Source organism: Atractosteus spatula, chromosome 4 (assembly GCF_055471065.1).
Source record: "Atractosteus spatula isolate fAtrSpa1 chromosome 4, fAtrSpa1.hap1, whole genome shotgun sequence".
Lineage (NCBI taxonomy): Eukaryota > Metazoa > Chordata > Actinopteri > Semionotiformes > Lepisosteidae > Atractosteus > Atractosteus spatula.
Genome location: NC_142709.1, coordinates 10,298,293 through 10,319,119, shown reverse-complemented (window position 1 = coordinate 10,319,119; position 20,827 = coordinate 10,298,293). Strand labels below are relative to the sequence as shown.

The window sequence follows — 20,827 nt, the reverse complement described above, 5'->3', positions numbered from 1 at the left end:
CTGTTTGAAGAGACAGACCCTGAATGTATAATCTGGGTATATTCCCTGCCGATTTTTTTGTGCTCTTTATTGTATGGTCCAAAAGGCTAGTTTTCCAGGTATAATTGCACATTGCATCAAATTGTTTATTCCACCAGATGAATATTTCTTAAAGAGAGGAATATTAGATTTTAGAGCATTATTTTAAAAAAGGTGTTTTTCCATTCTTCCCATATACCCAGAGACATAAGCAGTATATTAAGTGTAATTTCTGTACTGCTTCGTCTTCATCAAATTGTCCCTCTACAACAGCAGGGATTTGAATTCCATTTGCAATCCAATTGGTTCTGGGTTTGGGAGTGGAAGAACTAGTGTCTTCAAATGGTATGACTACATTTTACTTTTTGTTTTTCAAATGGCTGAGCTTCTCCCGAGATAGGATTACAATACTCAGTAAGATTTGTGGCTGGGTATGTTTTGTCTGATTAAGCTTTATCAGCAGCTATAAACTGAACTCAGACACATTTATGCAATTACATTAATCAGGGAAACAGTATGTAGTTTGGCTTCCTAGAGGGTGGTCCTAAATCCTAGAGAAGTGTTAACTATAGCTTCTGCAGCATTCTGTCCTTGAAGTCGGAGTTGGGGTCAGTTTTGCCAATTCAGTTCCTTCTCCACATGAATTGTAGTTGCATATTAAGTTGTGACTCAAATTCTTTAAGATTAAAATAATCAATTGTAATAGCATCCCATGTACTCTATCTATTCATCCATGAATAAAGTATCAAAAGATGCACACCATATAGTTTTTATTTCATTTGTTTTCCCACTGAACATAGCATCAATAATGATTTATATTACAGGCTGTGTATGTACAAATTGAAGACACGAAAAAACATGTTGTATTTGTATACGTTTGTAGGCTAGCTGGGTTGAACATCAGAGGGGAGTTTTAGAGTATAGGTAGTATTGTAGATTTTGTATACAATCTGGACCTCAACCTGGTAAGAGTGTCATGCTAAACTAATCCATAATCAATTGCTATCACTTGAAGTAAACCTCAGGCATGTGATAATACAGCTGGCAGTCTTATCTGCACTAATTGAACCTTCTTGGTGATCTCTTCAAAGGGATTAAGTATTTCACTATTTTAATTGATTTCCAATTTGGATAGTATGAGCTTCAGCAGAGCATAGTCACAATTTCCACGTTTGATAAATATTTGTTCCTGTTGATTTTTTCACGCCTTCTTCTCTCCCTGGTTTTTTTATTATGTCAAAAAAATAATAAAATGTAGGACCACAAGACATTAATGAAATAATATTTTCACCTCCTCAAGGTTCAGTTAAAGGATCTGTATAACTTCATACAAAAACATATATTTGTTTCTTTGTCATTTTGATGGTATTCTGAAATGTTCATCAGGATGTGATGTATTCGGGCCACAGGTCTGATTAGCTAAACCCATCCATGAGTGATGAGAATGTTTGATTGACTGGGGATATTATATTATTCTCTATTATGAATTAAACTTACATACGGGTCATAAATACAGCGGCTTATCTCTGGATATTGTGCTGCTCAGGTTTGCCCTAGTTCCTTAAATAAGGTTGTATGGCAATTTACCCATTCGTTTATTTATCTTTTGAGAAAGCATGTTAATATTTGCATCACCATTGTCATACTAATTGACTCACTTGCAATGATGACAGGCAATGTCTCAGCAGTCCTGTTGGTACCTGTTGTTGGGATGATTTGGTATGATTTACATACAGGCGTTGTATTTTACAACAAAGCCGGGGGGGCTACCGTGAGAATGCTATTCCTCAGATTTATTAAAGCAGTTTGATGCAATATGTTTGTGCACACATGGAGTTAAGTGGAATTGTGGGATTGAGATGGAATTGATTGATTCCATTTGCTAAATTCCAAAGCTTTGAGATTTTTGGCAGTTCCAGTTCCAAATAAAGACATTTTTTCTTTATTATATGTGGTTTTCTATAAAAACAGCATACATTTCAACATGTAATATCGTGTAATATTGAAATACTAGGAAATCAAGATATGCAATTCTACAGTACATTTATTGTGGAAAAATCTTTTTCAGTGTAATTCAAAAGCATGATTAACTTCTTGATGGTCAGGAAAAATAAATGTCAGAAAAATTACTTACAAAATAGGTATCTATTTATTCAAGGTAGCTAGATGTTAAGGATACATTTTTCTCCAGCCTTGAAGACACAATAGACATTAGGCACTAGTTTATCCCTGAATGATTGAACAAACTCCTATCAGATTTGACAAATGTCACAGGAAACAAAATCATTGCTTCCACTTGTCTGCTGTACAATCAATGTTTAAGACGTAAGTGTGAAGCTGGCTGTACCAGGTGTAAGCATTGGTATGCATGTATCGTGTAAATACCCATGCAAAATATACTGCCATAAGGCTCGCTTCACAACATATCAAAGTTTATTGCATTTGCATGTTTTTTTTTAAATAGGTACAATATAGATTGGTATTCATTGTCTTCTTTCAGGCTTCCAAAATGTTCATTTTGTAAGAGGTATGAAGAACTTTTGCTTTATTTAATGTTCACGAAAATCTGCACAAGTGTCAGTGGCTAGTAGGGAGGAAAAATGTCATTTTCTATTTCATAAGTTCTGCTATCCAAACAGATGGCCAGCTCATTTCAGCTGGTACCTACACCTTGGTGGGAACATGATTAAGGCATTCCTTCCTAATTTCATATGGTACCTTGTATCCTTTGGCATATTATTTTGCACTCTGTTTCCAGTGGTGTCAGAACGATTGGGAAGCAGTGGGCTGACTAGCCCTGGAACCAAGAATGTCCTGTCACAGCAGTATTTGTGGGTGACGCAGGTTCTTGCAGCAGATGCAGACTACAGTAAGCACTTTTGAAGGGCATTGTCTTTCTTTCTCTCTGTTTGCCAAGCTCTGGATTATATTTCTTAATATACATGTTGAAGAGCAGCTGAACATAATTTGCTAGACATATTATTTGGACTATAAGATTTCTCTTTGCCAATTTAATTTTACTGTCAGTGCTCTTTGCCGGAGATGGAATTTGAAGACAATGGAGAGATTGGTTGTGTAAAAATTCTCATATATTAAGCAAACATGCAGAGCTGTTTCAAAACTCAAGAAATGTCATACAGCTTAAATGCTAGTGTTTGAGTTAGCCTTGGATTTGTTCAGATCATTTTTAAATTACAAACTCGAACAATTTGGATGTGAACTTAACATTTTAATAGTACTTGTATCTTTTAGCTCTAATATTTTGAATTTTACACTTTAGAAAATGGTTGTAATGAAATTCTGGGTGTGACTAAGAACCATGTACAAACACTGTAACAGCACCATGAATACAGTTTCTTGTAAAACCACTTCTATAATAAGCTTAGCAGGAATTATGTGAATTAATACGAATTAAGGATTAGTTGATGCTATTGAGCCTGTTTGAATTGTAGCTCAGAGGAGATGCAGTATACTTGAGAATAAACTACTGTACATTGTATTTACCATTGTGCCATTTGTGACTGAAGCATGATGGCCAAAGTTGTTTCATAACCCCATATCCTGCAGTTAATCTCATGGGTCAGTAAATAGTTTCCTTTTTGATTATGTGAGCCATACTGATCTTTTTGGTGTGTTCTTGTCTTTGCAGAAGGACTCCATGAAAGATGACAGAAGAGGTAATTGTTATAGCCAAGTGGGACTACACAGCGCAACAGGACCAAGAACTTGACATCAAGAAGAATGAGCGTCTCTGGCTCCTTGATGACTCCAAAACATGGTGGAGGGTAAGAAACGCTTCCAATAAGATGGGCTACGTCCCGTCCAACTACGTTGAACGCAAGAACAGCCTGAAGAAAGGATCGCTTGTAAAAAACCTTAAGGACACATTAGGTAAGCCTTTTAATGACCATAATATTATTTTTATTGTTACTGTATGTACAGCACATAGTTATATTTAGAACCTGCATATGTTCAGAGTATATAAAAGTCATTTATGAAGCAAACTACTTCAAGCCAAGAGCTCTGTGGCTCAAAAGCATGTTATTAGTTACTATGGTTAATAACTAGGCATGTCAAATCAAATGTGTAAATAGAACATTTTGTTTACGGTACTTTGGCCTTTATCATGCACTACAAAAAACTTAAATTATAAAACTCATCATGCATTCTGAAGTGAATAACTGTACCCTATCTGGAGTTTGCCTGTTGCCAAATAAGAGGCCAGTGTTGAAGTCTTGATAAGTGCATGCTGCTCTCAACTGCAAAAATAGCCTAGTCTTTTGATATTTGTCTTTGCTTGTAACTTTTTTTCTCATGCCCCCAAGATCATTCTGTTTCCGCTGCGCCTGCCAAGCAGCGTCCAGGAGAGAGACTGACCTGGGGGCTAGTCTGACGAGGATATTACACTGATAGCAGTGCGTTAAAATTAGTCATTCGAGTGAAAAAGGAGTATCTGAAAGATGGCTCATATGACAAATGCCACAATGACAGCAATGCACTTTTTTGAGTCACACATCATTACACTGTCGAGGTTGAAACAGTTGCTTCCAAAAGTTTGTGCTAAACCACAGCTGCAGGCTCCCAGTTTTTTCTGTTTTAGTAAACAGCTACTACTACAGTTACTACTCAGTAGTACTACTCAGTTTCTGCTGCACAAAAAAAGAAAAAAAAGGTAGTTTGAAGATACAAGCTATTTGGACCAAGGTAATCAATTAAAATATGCATTATATATGTAAGTTGAGGCTGAAAATTCAGATCTTATCCTCTTAAAAACTGGACCAGCCCAGATAAAACTTCAAGTGAACCTAGATAAAATTTGGTCAGGTCAAAGTAAAAAATACAAATAATAGTGGTGGGAAAATAGCTCCTTCAAAGAAAAGTGGGTAACAGATTTCTAGCCTGTGTCTTGTGATTGTTATGTCAGAATTTAAAGTTAGTAAAATTACATCAAAGATGAAATTCTGAATATGTGTTCTTTCTCAGAAAATACAGAAATGCTTCATTTTTCACTACACAGGAGATAAAGTGGAGAAGTAAGAAATTACTTCATCAGTTGAACTTAGAGGGAGCCACTGTGAAAAAGTAACTGCAAAATAAATACTTCTTGTTGTTTTGTATTATGGTGCCAAACTGGTGTTTCAGTTTTTCCATGAATAGTTTTGGATATGTGCTGGCCCAAATCGCTGTCATAACAATCCCTGGCATTCCTGACCCATCTCAAAATTCTATGAAGGGTATGGGTTTGATCGGCATTAAGTAGAGTTTGTGTATAGGCCTATCTTTATACCTTTATGAAATATCGGAGGTATTTTTGTTAGGGATACTGATTTAGGCTACATTAAAATTCGAATTAGGATCTTGGACATATTGTCTACATGTATATATGAAAAGAGAAAGAATGATGGTAAAATTATTAAAAATGTTTTCAAAGTCTGAGTGGCTTGCATTGAGATCTGCTATCTGAATTAATATGCTTTTAAAACTGATAGGTTTTTGATGTTGGCACTTATTCTCTGAAATGTACACCTCTGAATAACCAAGTATTGTGCAGATCGGGACGCTGTTGATTCTGGGCCGTAGTTACATAACTGTATGATTGTTTTTGCTCTTCAAAAAACCATGTTTTAATATTTAAAAGCAGTAAACCAAATTAATGTGAAGAATGAAAGAAATGAAAGAACATTTTTTTTCTGTAGTTTTGTAGTAAGAGTTTCAGCTCAGAGGATTTCAGAGGAAATCATTGGTAACATTACAGAAAATGCAAAGCAATGTTGATCAGTAGATTTCCTGGATTTGTGTTCTAGACTTCCAACTATTGCGTTTTGATGTAAGGTTACATCCTAAGTCACTTGTTTCTCCTTCTATGTTGGCACAATCCACATGTAGCCTTAAATTTTGTCATAAAGGACACTATAGTGGAAAGTTGTAGATTCAGCATTTTAAGGATTCTTTTATAGCTGTCCTCCAACATACTGAAGGTCGATGACCGCTTGCCTGCAATCTTCAGAGAGATTTCGTACCGTAACCATGATGGTGCATGGTTACTAAACATAATAGTTACCTGAATGTCTCCCATGTGTTACCTGTTTCGTACTTCAGGGAGACAGGAAACCTTTGCATATTTTGGGAGGCTCCCATTACACTTAAAATTGAAAATGTTATTATTGATTTGATTTTGAGGATTTTTATATAAAGGAAAGTGAATGAATATAAACCTTGTGTTTTCTGGAATTCATTAATGCCGAAAATCACTTTGTTCTGTGCACTACCGTTATGATTACAGTGTATGATTATTAGAACTGTTTAAGGAAGGCACAATATCCAGTATGCAAAGAATTATTTTGCATGATGTTTGTTGTTCCTTTTTCTTCAGAGGTATGAATTATTTGGAGGGCATTGTATATTCCTACAGTGGAAGAAGCATTGTTCTGCAGAATCGAGTCATTCTATAAGTCACCAACATTGTGATCTACGACAAGTAGCTCTTAGAATTTACATTAAACTACAATGTTAATGTTTCCTTTTTTTGTAGGGGGTGTATCCTATCGAGTTTAATTGATATTAAGTGCATTTTGTCAGAGTGCTGACTTCAATGAATGTGAAACCCTGAAGCCTCTGCAAAGTTATTGAAAAGCAGTTTTGCTTGAGCTTTAATGTGTAATTATCTTCTTGGACCATTTATCATATAAACTGTATGCTCCAGCCTTCCTATCGATCGGAAACAATTGCACTGTGAGATAAAGAATTTCCATTTCTTGGATCAGAATAATGAGATGCAGTCTTGAGTTTTCACCAACGGAAAGGGCATGAGAATTAATTAGTGTTGCTGCAAGACAGTTTGACCTTGTAATGAAATCTCAGTGTTGACCTCAAGAGAACAATTAGGGTCACTGCAATAAAAATATTTTTGGATAACTTCACCAGAACACAGCTCCCTAAGAGGAACAATTACTGCTAAGAAACATTAAAGAACAAGAATACAGTCTGCACTAGGAAATATAATGGATTAGATATTATTCAGTTTATTTTAATGCATATTTCAATATAACAATCAGCCTACTTGGTAGCACTCAAAGATAAATCTTTAAATGAAAAATCAATTTCAAAAGTATTCCTTCATCTTGGTGCAAATGATTTTGATTTGCGCCTTTTGACTTTAAGAGTGTGCAACTTGCTCTAGGTTGCCATGTGAAATTTTAAAAGCATTCCCTTTAAAATTACTTATCAGTTGATTGTTTTGATGTTATGTGATACTGATATTGATGGTGTAATTCTGTTACTTTGAATAGTAAAATATGGCAGTAGCTTACCCAACAGAAATTCAAATATATCAAGTGTTCTATTTTTAGACATACATAGTCCTAAAAGAGTCAATACATTTAACATGAAATGGTAAGCTGTATAGTACAGTATGTCATTTTGGGATTCACAATTTATAAAAAAACTGATATGCTTTCTTTCATTACCTCACCAAGAAGTAGAATTGCTAGGCTCTTGTGTGCATGTAAATCAGATATGGGAATCTTCAGACCGTTCTGTAATGATTTGACATATCACACTTTTAAGAACACTGTAAGGTCCTGGGGATTCAAATGTAGAATGCACTGTAGTGTAATATATTTAGAAAATCATTCATCGAGAAAGATTCTTTGGAAGGATTCCACAGAAAGCTGAATTATTCAGTGTCTTAGGCATAATACACACCTACTGTGAGTGTAAGGTTGTCATAACATGAGGAAAAATTAAACGTCATACAAGTGCACCACAGTGAAGGCAAAGTGTCTTTTCCATTCCATTTCCAGTGTTTATTAATGCTTCACCTAGAATGGATATTTCTATAAACATACTTTCTCATTAAACAAAGAGTTCTACAACTCTGACAAAAAGTTCTTTATTTCTTTTGAATGTTCACAACCCCAGAAAAAGTTATGATTGATAGATAGATACTTTATTGATCCCATGAGGGAAATTGCAGTGCAACAGCAGCTTAACACACACAACACAGCCACAGTGTAACGAATTATATAATAATAGTACAATACATACAGTACAATACAAGAGTTACTCACAGTCCGGACGCACAAGAACAAACTAGAACAGAACAGTACACAGAAAATTGTATCACACTCATATCACACATATGAATATAGATATAGATGTAACTATAGATATAAATATAAATGTATTGCACAGGTCCCTGGCATATATTGCACAAAAAGTGGTTGTAAACGGGAAAAAGAAAGAGAAAAAGAAAGAGAACAGATGTAGCAGTAGATGTGTAGATGCGTTTAGTCCAGAAACAGGTCACTGTCGATGTTGCCTCTGCCAAGACGCAAGGTGGATGCGTTGTACAGTCTTATGGCAGACGGCAAGAATGACCTCCTGTAGCGTTCCCTGTCGCACCGTGGATGAATCAGTCTATTACTGAACGTGCTCTTCATTCCTGCAAGCCTGTCATAGAGGGGATGGGAGAAGTTGTCCATGATGGCCTCTAGTTTGGACACCATTCTCCTCTCAGCCACTACCTCCAAGGAGTCCAGGTCAAACCCAATGACAGAGCTTGCTCTCCTGATGAGCTTGTTCAGCCTTTTGGAATCTACTGCACTAATCCCAGAGCCCCAGCACACCACTGCGTAGAAAATGGCACTCGCTACCACCGACTGATAGAACATGTGTAGCATCTTACTACACACATTGAAGGACCTGAGCCTCCTCAAGAAGTAGAGTCGGCTCTGTCCCTTCTTATAGATGGCCTCGATGTTCTTAGACCATTCCAGTCTATCGTCGATGTGCACTCCCAGGTACTTGTACGAGTCCACCATCTCCACGCCACTCCCATGGATGTAGACAGGAGTAGGTTTGACCTTTTTCCTCCTGAAATCTACTACCAGTTCCTTTGTCTTTGTAACATTCAGTTCCAAGTGGTTCACCCCACACCACTCCACAAAGCTGCTGACCAGTCCTCTGTACTCCTCCTCCTGCTCACCCTTGATACATCCCACAATTGCAGAGTCATCTGAGAACTTCTGCAGGTGGCATGACTTTGAGTTGTACTTAAAGTCCGAAGTATAGAATGCCCATCCAAACTAAATTAACATGGCTGTAAATATTAGAGAAACTCAAAATATACAGAAAGACGGTAGAAAAACCCCCAGACACAATCCATTTAGCCCAGACTTACTATTTTTGGATGGTAAAGTGTAATGCACTTAATTGGGTTAAACTGAGTATGCAAGTATGCTAATTGTTTAGTTTTTCCTTAATGACAGCAAGAAAGTTATAATGATTGCATTCAGATAAAGATTAGTCAAGGCTTGATCCCATCTGCACAAGCACTTTTTGCTCAGCTTAGGAGATTTTAAATGGCTGAGGATCATCTGGTCTTTCATTTCAAATGATGTATAAAATTAAAATGTGTGATGCTGTACAACAGGTCTATTTATATGACACCCATACAAATAGGATGCTGGATGTCAATGTAGCAGCTGTTCTTGCATGATTAATCCTGGTAAATCCTGAAAGATTTTAACGCTGTGATTTCTGCATAACATGTTGACCTCATATCTAGAAAGCAGGCAATTATTTTCTGAGGAATGTTATTATTATAGTAATTTACCTGTCATTGTTATATTTGACAGCCTTCACTTCACTTGTTCCACTTCTTTCAGAGATTAGAGTAAATCCAGAGATATTGATTTACTAGATTTTCAGTTTATATCTAGAGAAGCATAATAAATTAGTTTGACTTTTATGCTGTGCAAACCATCCCATTGTTAAGATGAGATTGTCTGAAATGCTCTTTTACGGTATGCATTTTTTTTTACTGACATGCAAACAGTAAGGTTAAAAAACAGCTAGAAAGGGCTAGAGTTGTTTTTTATTCTTCCAAAATGTCACTGGTCCAATATAGCTCTTAATTATTCTTCTTGTTTAGGTATTGTTTTCTGACATTGTAATGGACACCTTCATCACTGTTTTTTCTTTTGTTAAATCATTCACATTTTGGGATATTCAACCTTTACCTTATCCACAGTGTCCAAAAGGTGTTGAAACACTTACCATAGTGGAACAAAAAACCCTGTATTCCATGTATTCATTCAGGGAATTTCAGTCTGAAAGAAATTAGATAAAATTAAATTCAGTCTTTGATGTCTTTAAGCAGTCTTGCTTCCTTTTTCTCTATCTGGTCAGTGGTAGACAAATCATTTCTCCCCTGGTTTACCTGCCACAATTAGCAAGTCATGCTTGTTTTTTTCTTTCTTTTGTTTTGCTTTACTGCTATGTTTTAACTATATGGACTTCTATTTAAAGAATCTAGGTAGACTGAATGGTCTACCTGAATTTGTAACCTCATATTCTTGTGTTGTCATTGTAGGCACTTATTATCTAGCATTAATAAAACTTTAAATGAGCTTGAGTGACTGCTGTATGGTTTTCTTTTTGGTCTGCAGGCGGCTGGTTTTATGAAGAATACATTGTCATAGATTATACATATTATCATGAGTGACATGCAGTGTGTTTTGGAAAACAGAGAGTGTTGGTTCAAAAGTTAATGGTCAATTTGATTTTCCAGTTGATTTTTCCTACTTTGTCATGTTCAGTAAAATGGTCTCAGTCTGTTACAATCTTCTAATGTTTACTGAATTACATCTATGTCACATTGAGCAAAAACTGGAAGTCATTGGAAAAAATATGATCTCATAAGAAAAGAACTCTGTAGATCTATCACAGGGACGTGTGTCCTGCTGATTGTTTTGGTGATGCTAAATCTTAAAAAAAACCACCTAAAGTCTATTAGTTGTTTTAATTAGTAAAATATTTATTTGCATGTAGACGACACTGTGGTCCAGTGTTAGTGTTGCTTTCTAGGAGTTTTTTCCTTCTCCTCGTGTTTATGTGGGTTTCCCTCATGTGCTCCAGTTTCCTCCCACAGTCCAGAGACAAACTGGTAGGTTAATTGGCCTCTAGGAAAAAATTCCCTGTGTGAGAGTGTGCGTTTCCCTGTGTGAGATTTGTGTCTCTGTGTGCCCTGCGATGGACTGGCATCCCGTCCAGGGTAAATCCTGCCTTCTGCCCATTGTTCTCCAGGATAGGCTCTGGATCCCTGACTCTGAATTGGATGAAATGGTTACACAGTGGATGGAAGGGTGGGAGGCTGCATGGATGGGTCCTACAGTTGTGCACCCAAGGTTGGCTCTTCATTTTTCTTGTTCCCAAGTATGTTTCACTAAGGAAATTAGATACTCCACCTCAGATTTTCTTTTATTAGTTGTTTTGTTTTCTCTTTACACTTCAAGTTAATGTGGCAGCAGGGAGGTCATGATCACTGGCAGTGACGCCTGCTCTGTAGCTTTTGATTTGATCCAGTTTGAGTGTTGAAAAGTTGTCAGATGATACCTGGACTCGGTCATTTTTAAAAATGCACTTTGTTCTTTTGGAAAGGAGTTTTCAGATTCTATACGAGATGGCTACTTGATGTAATACATTACCTCTGCTGAAAAGACTTGTGAAACACTTTAAAGAACACGTGTAACCTTCAAGACAGTCGATTTCTCTTGTTATCACTAAAGACACCCTCAGGAGTGGAATGCTATGAATTCTTGTTGATTTTTTTTAACGTGATGAAAGTCTCTTTCTTGGCAAGATTTTTTTTGCTGGGATCTTTGGACACTATGTACATTTCTTTGGGTCATTGCTGTTACACTCTGTTGCACTCTTGTCTTTGCAGTAACTGTTACTGTAAGGAATGGTCTAACTTTTCCATCCATAATTTGTTACCCTTGGGACAAGTCTTTATCAAGGCCTAAAACTGCTCATTTTCATTGTATGGAAATTTTGTAAGTGATATGAAATAGCTGTTGTGCAGGACCCTTAATCTTAATTGGCTTTGAGAACGTTGTACAGGAGCTTTACATTGATTCCCATTAAAATAAGAATTGATTTCAACCAGACATTGCAGCCAAATAGTCATGTGGAGATAAATTAATAGCTTGGCTCTGCATTACCAGCACTAAACAGTAGTATTGTACTGTAATAATCAATTCTCTTTTGCCTACATTAAAAAATAAAATTTCTTAAATCCATAAAGAGAGGTAGTTAAGGCAGAATAGTAAGTAGATGATCTGTTGTTCAAACAGTTATGCTTTGTTGAGATATGCTGTATGGCGCATGTGTATTTTGAAAATTATTAAACACCCATCACTATTCCTTCATATTTCATTGGTACAGATCCACTGTTAGTATTTTCTGGAGCCCATTTGTTTTCCAGTTGACTTAAAAAACTGCCTTTGTGTCAAGTGTAACAGTGAACTCTACCTCTCAAATACTGCCTTCACGTTCCATATTCATTTATGTCCTTCCCCCAGATACTGAAATTGTATGCTCTATTAAAGAGTTTCTCTAATAGGCATCAAAACAAGATCATCCCATAAACAATTCATAGACCCCGTTCTGGATGTTTCGAAACTTTCTTATTATGTCTGCATTAACCTGGCTTTTTGATGTTTGAAGGGCAGTGAAGCATGTTTGATGTAAATAGGAGCAGGTTACTTGAGCAATCCTGAAATGACAGCTACCATGGTAAAAATATGTACCCATTGAAATAAGCAGTTGTTACAACATTGGTTGATTTGTATTCTTTTCTCGCATGTTGTATTATTTGTTCTGGAGTATACTCCTGATTGTTTAGTTCATAAGTGAAACGACTACACCAAAATCAGTGGAAAAAAGACATGATCACTGCCTCACGTATTCAAAGTCAGTCCTGAACATTTTAAAAAAATATATTTTTAAATATTAAAAGACTATTTAAGACATATTAATAGAACCACAGTCAATAAAAAAAGTTATGTAATTATTATGATGGGAATAGAAGTTATTATATAATCTGCAACTGCCTAATGAGAACCATTGATTATAGCTAATTAATGACTAGTTAATGTTAATGTATAATAATAGTTAATGTATAATAACTTATAATAGTTATCCAAAATCTCAACAAAACATGAATGTACGGTACATTTTTGCCTTATTCTAGGAATTATTCTAGGTGCATCTGTATAATTTTGGCCCTGATTTTTGTCCTTGAGGTCAGAAAGCTGAGGTTGAAGAGCACAGCATAGGGAGAACATATCATGATTCATTATTATTTGAATTTATAAAGCATTTTTCATTGCAACGTATCCCAAAGCACCATAACTACACAACACACGAATAGAGAAGTGAGATACTGTATCTCTTCACCAATTTATTTAAGGGGGAAGCTCAGCTAAAACCTATGGTTAAACCTATAGTGAAACATGTTTCGTGGGATCTTTAATGACAAAGTCAGTTGTCTTCCTCCTGTGAATGTTGTATTTAGCTTTGAACCGGTATTGTATTTACTGACTAAAGCTCCATAACCAGGTGGGTGTTTGGATTGTTAATCTCTTTCTGACAATAAATGAAACTGGACTACATATTTCATTATGGAAATTAAAGACATAAAGCCTAACACTAAAACATTCAGCCTTTATAACTGTATAAAAAGAATATTTAAGGGAATTTGGCAGCAGCATTTATTGCACAACCCTAAATATAAAATGGCTTTCTGGGAAGTTTCACATTGTTTGCTTATCTGTCATCCTATAAATATAAATGATTTATATAGAGAGGTTTTCTTGCAGAGTATATCTTCACTGCTTGATTGCATTCATATCCTTTTAAGCTCTGTTAATTTAGGATGTTCCATTTTATCCCCCAGTTCTAAACATTTTAAAGTTTCTCTGGCCTACTAATAGATATTTAGATTTTGATGCATAGTATTTACACATTGATTTCTTTCTTTAAAATCTATTTTCAAAAGGTTTTATGTTTTAATTTTTAATTAAAGGTTTATAATTGCTTTTTTTAAATGATTTTAATAATCAAATTTTGCAGCTTTTAGGAAGTTTATATCATGGTAGATTTCTCATTTCCTTTTATGTTTCTTGCTCTGTAGGTTCAGTCTTTTGTTGTCAAGGGAACAGTTACTGGGGCATTCAGGTTAATGTAATACAATTTTTAAGCCTCAGTAACTCTAATGCACCTTTTTACTATTTTAAATATAAGGTCTGTCTTTTTTGTCTAACATATTATCTGTAATTACGGAAGATAAAAATTGCAAAATGTATGCAGGCATGTCTATATCTTAATATGATAAAACATCAATCAAAAAGGTGAACAAAATAAAAAATGTATTTCTTAGTTGGGAAATCAGTCATGAAAGGCAATCTTTCACACTCCAAAAATAAGTAAACCTATGGGTCGTAATTGTAAAGGGTTATTTTTTACCTTCATTATTGTTACAAAATTATAGTTAACAGGTGAATTATGCTTTAGCAACTAAACATACATTCCTGTCTTTGTTTCTTACAATACACTATGTTTCACTTTGCTCTTTCCCACTATACTTTGGAATAAGAGCCCTTGGACTGTTGTCTACTTCACGAGCTATTTCTAAGTGGTTTAGTTAGTTTGCCACAGTATTTCAAAAGAGCTGTGTCAGCATACTAACTGCAATGGAATAAGTCACGATTAATACAGAATTGTTTTTTTCTGCTTTTCAGAGCGGAATTAACCTCTGCATGTTTCTAATGTATAAATCCCCGAATTTTAGAGATTGTCCCAATAAAAACAGTATTAAGTTATAAGGTTATTTTGTGTTGTCTGTCCCATCAGTCAGCATTGTGTTAATTGTTTCAAGTGATAAAAAACAGAAACATTCTAATGAATTAAATCCAGCTACGACTGAAGTCAGATTTGTCCAGTTTATCTCATGTTTAAAGAGTGTAACATTGTTCCAAATTTCATTTCCTGAAAAGAAAACTGGATACAATTCACTAAATCAAAGACAGAGGTTTCGATTTTAAAGCTATGTCTGTTACAGCACAACCATAAGCACTATAGAGGCAACAAGCACAGATCCTGATGATGCCCTTTAAAATCAACAAATCATTGTTAAAATTTCCATTCAGTGTTTCCCAATCTTTTGTTTGATACTAACTCTAATGTTTTCATTTATTGGTCTTTATTTTCAAATAGCCACTCTCTTCCTTGTTACCATGTCCTTTGATAAAAATAAGTTGCCTTCTTCATGCATGAATTGGCTGACTGTTAAAGACCACAGGTGGTATCTTACTTGGCAGAGAGTCATGCTGAATAACTTCCCTGTGTGAGGCCAGCAGTCACTGAGTAGTTGACTGTACGTTTGCCAACTTAGTTATTTCAAATGACAGTTCTTGAATTGTAAATCAAGAAAAACAAAAAAATGGGTTATGCTGTTACCCTTTTAGATACTGATTTCTGAAGAGCTTTCAAAAACAGCAAGTGATATATTTAATTTGGCTTGGGAACACTTCTAGTACTTAAAAGTCCTTCTGTGTTAGTACCCAGAGCTCCTTTCAGACCTTGAAGCTTGAGATGTGGCAGACTTCTGCTAGTGGGAATGTCTCTGTCAAAGCAGATGCTGCCCTCAGCTGACTGCATGACAAACATACAGTATTCTTTATCTGAAAACAGTTTTGTAATGCAGTATGGGCAGGATCTCCAAGTTAAATTTGCAGCCTGGAGAATACATGTAATTTCACAATTGTTAGGAACGTTTCTAGGTCCTGTATGTAGTCATTTTAATTTGTGTTATCTTGAGTGAAAAAAAGAACTTTCTGTTAACACATTATAATGGTAACATAATATGAAAGGATTGCCGGGATTATGTTTTATAATGGATGTTGTTAAATTATTTATACTGATAATTAAATGATGATCACTTCTGAATAGTATTGTCTATGTAACTGTAAAGGTAATTCTATCATCATATGGTCTTCATTCAGCTTTCTCTGTTTTTGTTACTACCTCTTTGTGAATTAATCGCTACTCTAAGAAGTCAAAGTATAGATCTTGTATAAAATTATTACATACGCATATAAACATATTATTGTTTTTGTTTTAGCAACTGGATTATTTTTAAACAAGATAATTCATTGCAATTGTTAATATTGTTTGGAAATCAAAACAATACATAATAACTAAGCTATTATTTTGCTAATAAAGTAATATTTTCCCTTACAAACATGCTTTTACAGTTATTTGGTTGAAGAAAAGCAACTAAGTCTCTGTGGGGAAAAAGTATTAATGTCTGCTTCAAATGCACCCTTAATAAAATTTGAGAATACTGTTTAAAAAAGGCAACCACACAAATTGTGCACGTTGAATTACATCATGTTCTGTTAATGAAAAAATCAATTTATTACTGAAGTCCTTTCTGAATTATTTAGCTCATGTTTCAAGGCTTTAAGGAGCCAACAGACTGTGTGAATAAAGATTTTGATAAATCAATATGGGTATTTTGATTTTTTCAAAATGTGGTTTAATTTGGTTCGGAAGAAATAAAGGATCAATGAACTTTAGGTAAAAATGGCATTCTAAAGGTTATGAGAAGCACTTAATTATTCTGCTTTTCATTAGCAATTTTTCATTCTGCTGCTTTTCTAAAACAGTGCTGCAAATATGGCAAGATTTTCCAATATCTAGTTTTCAAAGATTTTTGCCTAAATTAATATCCAGTTTGGATTCAGTTTCGTGTTACTGAGTAAAACAGACACAAATAAATATGAGATATTTTTAGCAAGGTTTGCAGTTCCTTGCCCTGCATATTGTGCAACAGTGTTGGATACTGGATCATGTAGATTAAACTGTTAGGCTGTTTTACAGAGAAAGAGAAATAAAAGACCTCTTCTGTTGTGTAGTCCATAACAGGATATTAAACGTTCATTCAGACAGCGGTGGTATGTAGCTATTAAAATATAGTTGTAGCCTAAACTATTTCATGTGTCTAAATTAGATCCTTTGTACAAAAGCACCAATGCATTCATTTTTACTGAAATAAGACAAATTCGAGACAATATTGTATGATAGGGAACAGCTAAAGATTTATTCCATTCTGAAAGGAAAAGAAAAGACATGCGTTTTGGTTGAGGAGCCATCTTCAGCTGTCTGACATAACTACACACTTGAATATTGTGATTACTGTCCTGGAAATTCTCAGTACTATGGAGCAATAAGTCTGATGTCCCTTAAGATCTTTTGGATCACAGTATAATAGTAAGACTGGTATTCTGTTTTAATTTAAAGAATTTCTAGAATTACTTTTAAAATTTTTTTGTCAATTACAAAATTACAGTGGCATGAGCAACTGTAAAACATTTTAGTTTAGGTCTTATTTTTTAAACACTTCCTAAGATTTTCTTGCACTATTTAAAGCTCTTTGCAAACCTTATTTTTTATTCAAGACTGTCTGAGTTAGGCAAGGTCAAAGGATAATTGCCTCTTTTGCTGAATTATGTGAGGAAGTGCTGCTAAGGTTCATTAAGCTCACATCCCTTGTTATCCTGGAGAGCAGCTTATTAAACAAATGCTAGTATGCACTATGATTAACTGGGATACTCAAGGCCTTTCAAAGTATTCAGACCCTTTATATGTGGTTGAATTTTGTGAAATTACAAAATTGCTGTGTACACATCTTTTAAAATTGGTATTTTATTTAAAACCTGAATGCTCAAAATGAAGACTAGTGAGGGTCAGACAAGTCACAGCTCAATTTTGCCAGTTGTTTCTTGTATCACTTAAATGCTTTGTTGCAAATTACATGCAGGATTTAAGAAGTTTTTTTTCAGGAATATCTTCCTTCTTCCCGCAGTTCATAGGCTAGAATTGACTCATGGATATCTCTCTCATTGAGCACTATTTTTTTCCAGAGTCACTGTTATGCTCACAGTGGCATCCTTAACCAGATCCCTCTATGCTTGTCAGCTCAGTTGGGAGCACCTTGCACTTCTTAATGATCGATTTGGGCTGTTTATTTTATTTACCCTTTTCTGGGTCTGTGCCTTTCTACAACTTTATTCCGGAGTTGTTTTGAAAGCTGTTCAGTCTTAATGGTTAATTATTTGCTTGACATTCACCACCAGACTGAGGAACCTTACAGAGTTAAGAATACTTAGTCTGAAAGCATGTGAACCATTTTATTGTGCAGAGATTATAACATATATAACTTATAACACCAGCAGCCATATCACCCTGCAACTCACAACTGGCAACCCACTGAAGCTAAGCAGGTGTGAGCCTGATCAGCACCTGGATGGGAGACCTCCTGGGAAAAAAAACTAAGGTTGCTGCTGGAAGAGGTGTTAGTGGAGCCACACTATGGCTGCCATCGCATCATCCAGGTGGATGCTGCACATTGGTGGTGGTGTAGGGGAGTCCCCATTACTTGTAAAGCGCTTTGAGTGGAGTGTCCAGAAAAGCACTATTTAAGTGTAAGCAATTATTATTATTATATACTAGTTAATATTTCAAAGTGCCAAGACGGAAAATATTAGAGCAACAAAATATCAAGACTTTACCAGGGTCTGAGTGAAGTCCCTTCAATACTTTTGAAAGCGACTGTTGACAACCAAGTTAACCTGTCTTAACACTCTGGAGAGCAAATTCTCATCACTCTTTAGAAAAGGCCATTGTATTAGAATTACTGCAATTTTGTATGAAAATGACCTTTGACACAAGAATTATTTCACTTTTTCACTCAGCATTATCATTTTTAACTCAAAACAGTAAATTAACCATGAATTGTTTAATGTTTGCATTATAATGAGACATATATAAATGTTTTAATGCAAAATGAACTTCTTGATGAGATTCTAAGCACAATGATGATAAATTGTATATATACCGTACTTGTGGTACTTAATTCTTTTCTTGTTTGAGAACCACTGTGCACATGTTAAATGTTTAAAAAGATGTTGGTTAAACATAGCAGCTTCTAATGTATTTAGTTGTACCTGGCAAGTTACTTTCTATTACTTTCAAAAATCATTCATAATGCAAAACAAATGGGAAAAACTTAACATTGTTTTTTGATATGATCTGCACAAAAATAAAGCAACACAAACAGAAAACCTAAAACATGATAATGCTTTAGTCTGTGTCTAATGCTTTGTGTATCTTGTGACCTGTATACTGACAGTATTGAATGACCTTAGCATGAAAATTGCATGTTTCTTAACATGACAGTTTAATGGTAGTCATACTATGTTTTGGTATGTTACCTTCCTCTTAGTTTGAAACCTTTTTTCAAACATTTTTTTAAGAAAGACAAAATATTTCTTGGAGAGTATTGACACGTGTGTTCTGTGGATGGATTAATTTAAGTGTATAGGTGATGACTTGTCAAGATAGACTATAACACCCAGCAGATTTAGAAGACTATTAAAAGGTATTCCCTGTAATCAATACACATTTTCCTTGCTAATCAAATGCTAATGCTTATCAAAAAGATCAATAAAGAACTATTGGTTTTTGACAGTCACTTTCTTGTAATATAAGACTCAGATGATTACATTTTTTTCATTGGGGCTTTTATGGTGCAAGCTTCTTCAGTGGGAGGTCATTCTTTCACTGTTGTGGGCGAGAGGTCATTGTGAAGAGCTTTAGTTATCCATAGTTTTGTATAAAAATTGAATATTAATATGAAGATATTAAATGCTGTATATGAATGATATCCTGACTGCTTGTGGAAATTCACAATGCTTAAAAAATGTCCACAACTCAGATTCTTGCCTTGTCTTTATTAGCCTTTTGTGGTACTGCCTTTTTTTACTTATTATTTGCTCAAAAAAAGGTTGCAGGTTACTGCCTCTGAACTATGCTGGAAATGCAAACCAGAATAAGCTGATAATGGGGAGGCACAGCTCCAGAGATGTCAAGGCTGTGAAGTTTCTTGTCACCAGTCTGAGCTTCCTACCTCATTGTTACTGATAAGAGCCAAAGATGTGCATGAGCTGTCATTTGTGAAGACTGTTCAAGGTGTTGTCTTCCAGATTGTTTTTTGGGTACCCAGGGAATGCACCGATATAATTACGTTTAAGGTCTTGCAAGACTATGCCTTGTAGCTTATGAATAAATATGAAAGACATTTATCTTCATTATGTCTGAAACATATAAATGCTCTGTCAAAGAGACCTCAATAGAAAGTATGCACTTCTACAGCCTGGCAGTGAATTGCCTTTCCTGTAAACATCTTTACTTTGGACTTGTGTGGGTGTTGTAAACCTTAATTAAACCGCCTTAAACGGTCAAACTACTTCCTACAAAACATATGTCTTTTAAACTACAGGAAACTATATAAGAAGAACTTTGTAGTTTACTTTTGTCTTACTACGTAACATTGTACTACAAAATCTTGACCCAAGACTAAGTTCTCATGTTTCAAATCTTCAGGCATCATTTTACTTCCCTAATCACTGCATTCAAACCTGACCTATGTATTTCCCCTAATATTTTAGAGATAAGTGGCGCAGTGACATGTTTTAGACTACCTCTTCAGAAAACACTGAATCTGTGTTGCTAGAGCACTTAGTTCTTCTTGACAGATTTGGTGATTTTAATGTTTCACACCATGAGGAGGTTCTGTTGCAGTTTCCTATTAGATTCAACAGGATTTAGTAAGAATGTAGCATTTCTGGAAGACTTGTCTGTGGGTTGTAAATACCACTCTAAACATTTATCATTTTTTTTAGATATAGCCTTCAGTCATTCTTAAACTGGGCAATAATTTGAGTAGGAATCAATATAAATTTATGAGACATTTTTAATGCCGATACAGTGGTTTTGTCCTAATCCTGTTTATTAAATTCTTGCAATTTCACAGTAAGTCCTACAAACAAATCATTCATGATCTATAATTGTTGCATACTTTTTTTTTTCCACTCTTGCACAAGTTATTTTTTTATAATGA

At 35.1% G+C, this 20,827-nt stretch overlaps 1 protein-coding gene across 3 annotated transcripts in view; it reads left to right on the top strand.

The window, feature by feature from the left end:
• The window catches only part of LOC148835798 (cytoplasmic protein NCK2), a 90,292-nt gene that overhangs the window by 62,648 nt on the left and 6,817 nt on the right, over positions 1-20,827 (top strand). For 2 of the 3 annotated variants that reach the window (XM_088913023.1, XM_088913025.1), the window contains exon 2: positions 3,668-3,909. In XM_088913023.1, the coding sequence (XP_088769149.1) occupies positions 3,684-3,909 (226 nt within the window). In that variant the 5' untranslated portion in view covers positions 3,668-3,683. Of the gene's footprint in view, positions 1-2,860; positions 2,888-3,667; positions 3,910-20,827 lie in introns of those variants that run through there. The other variant, XM_088913024.1, reaches the window with a different exon arrangement.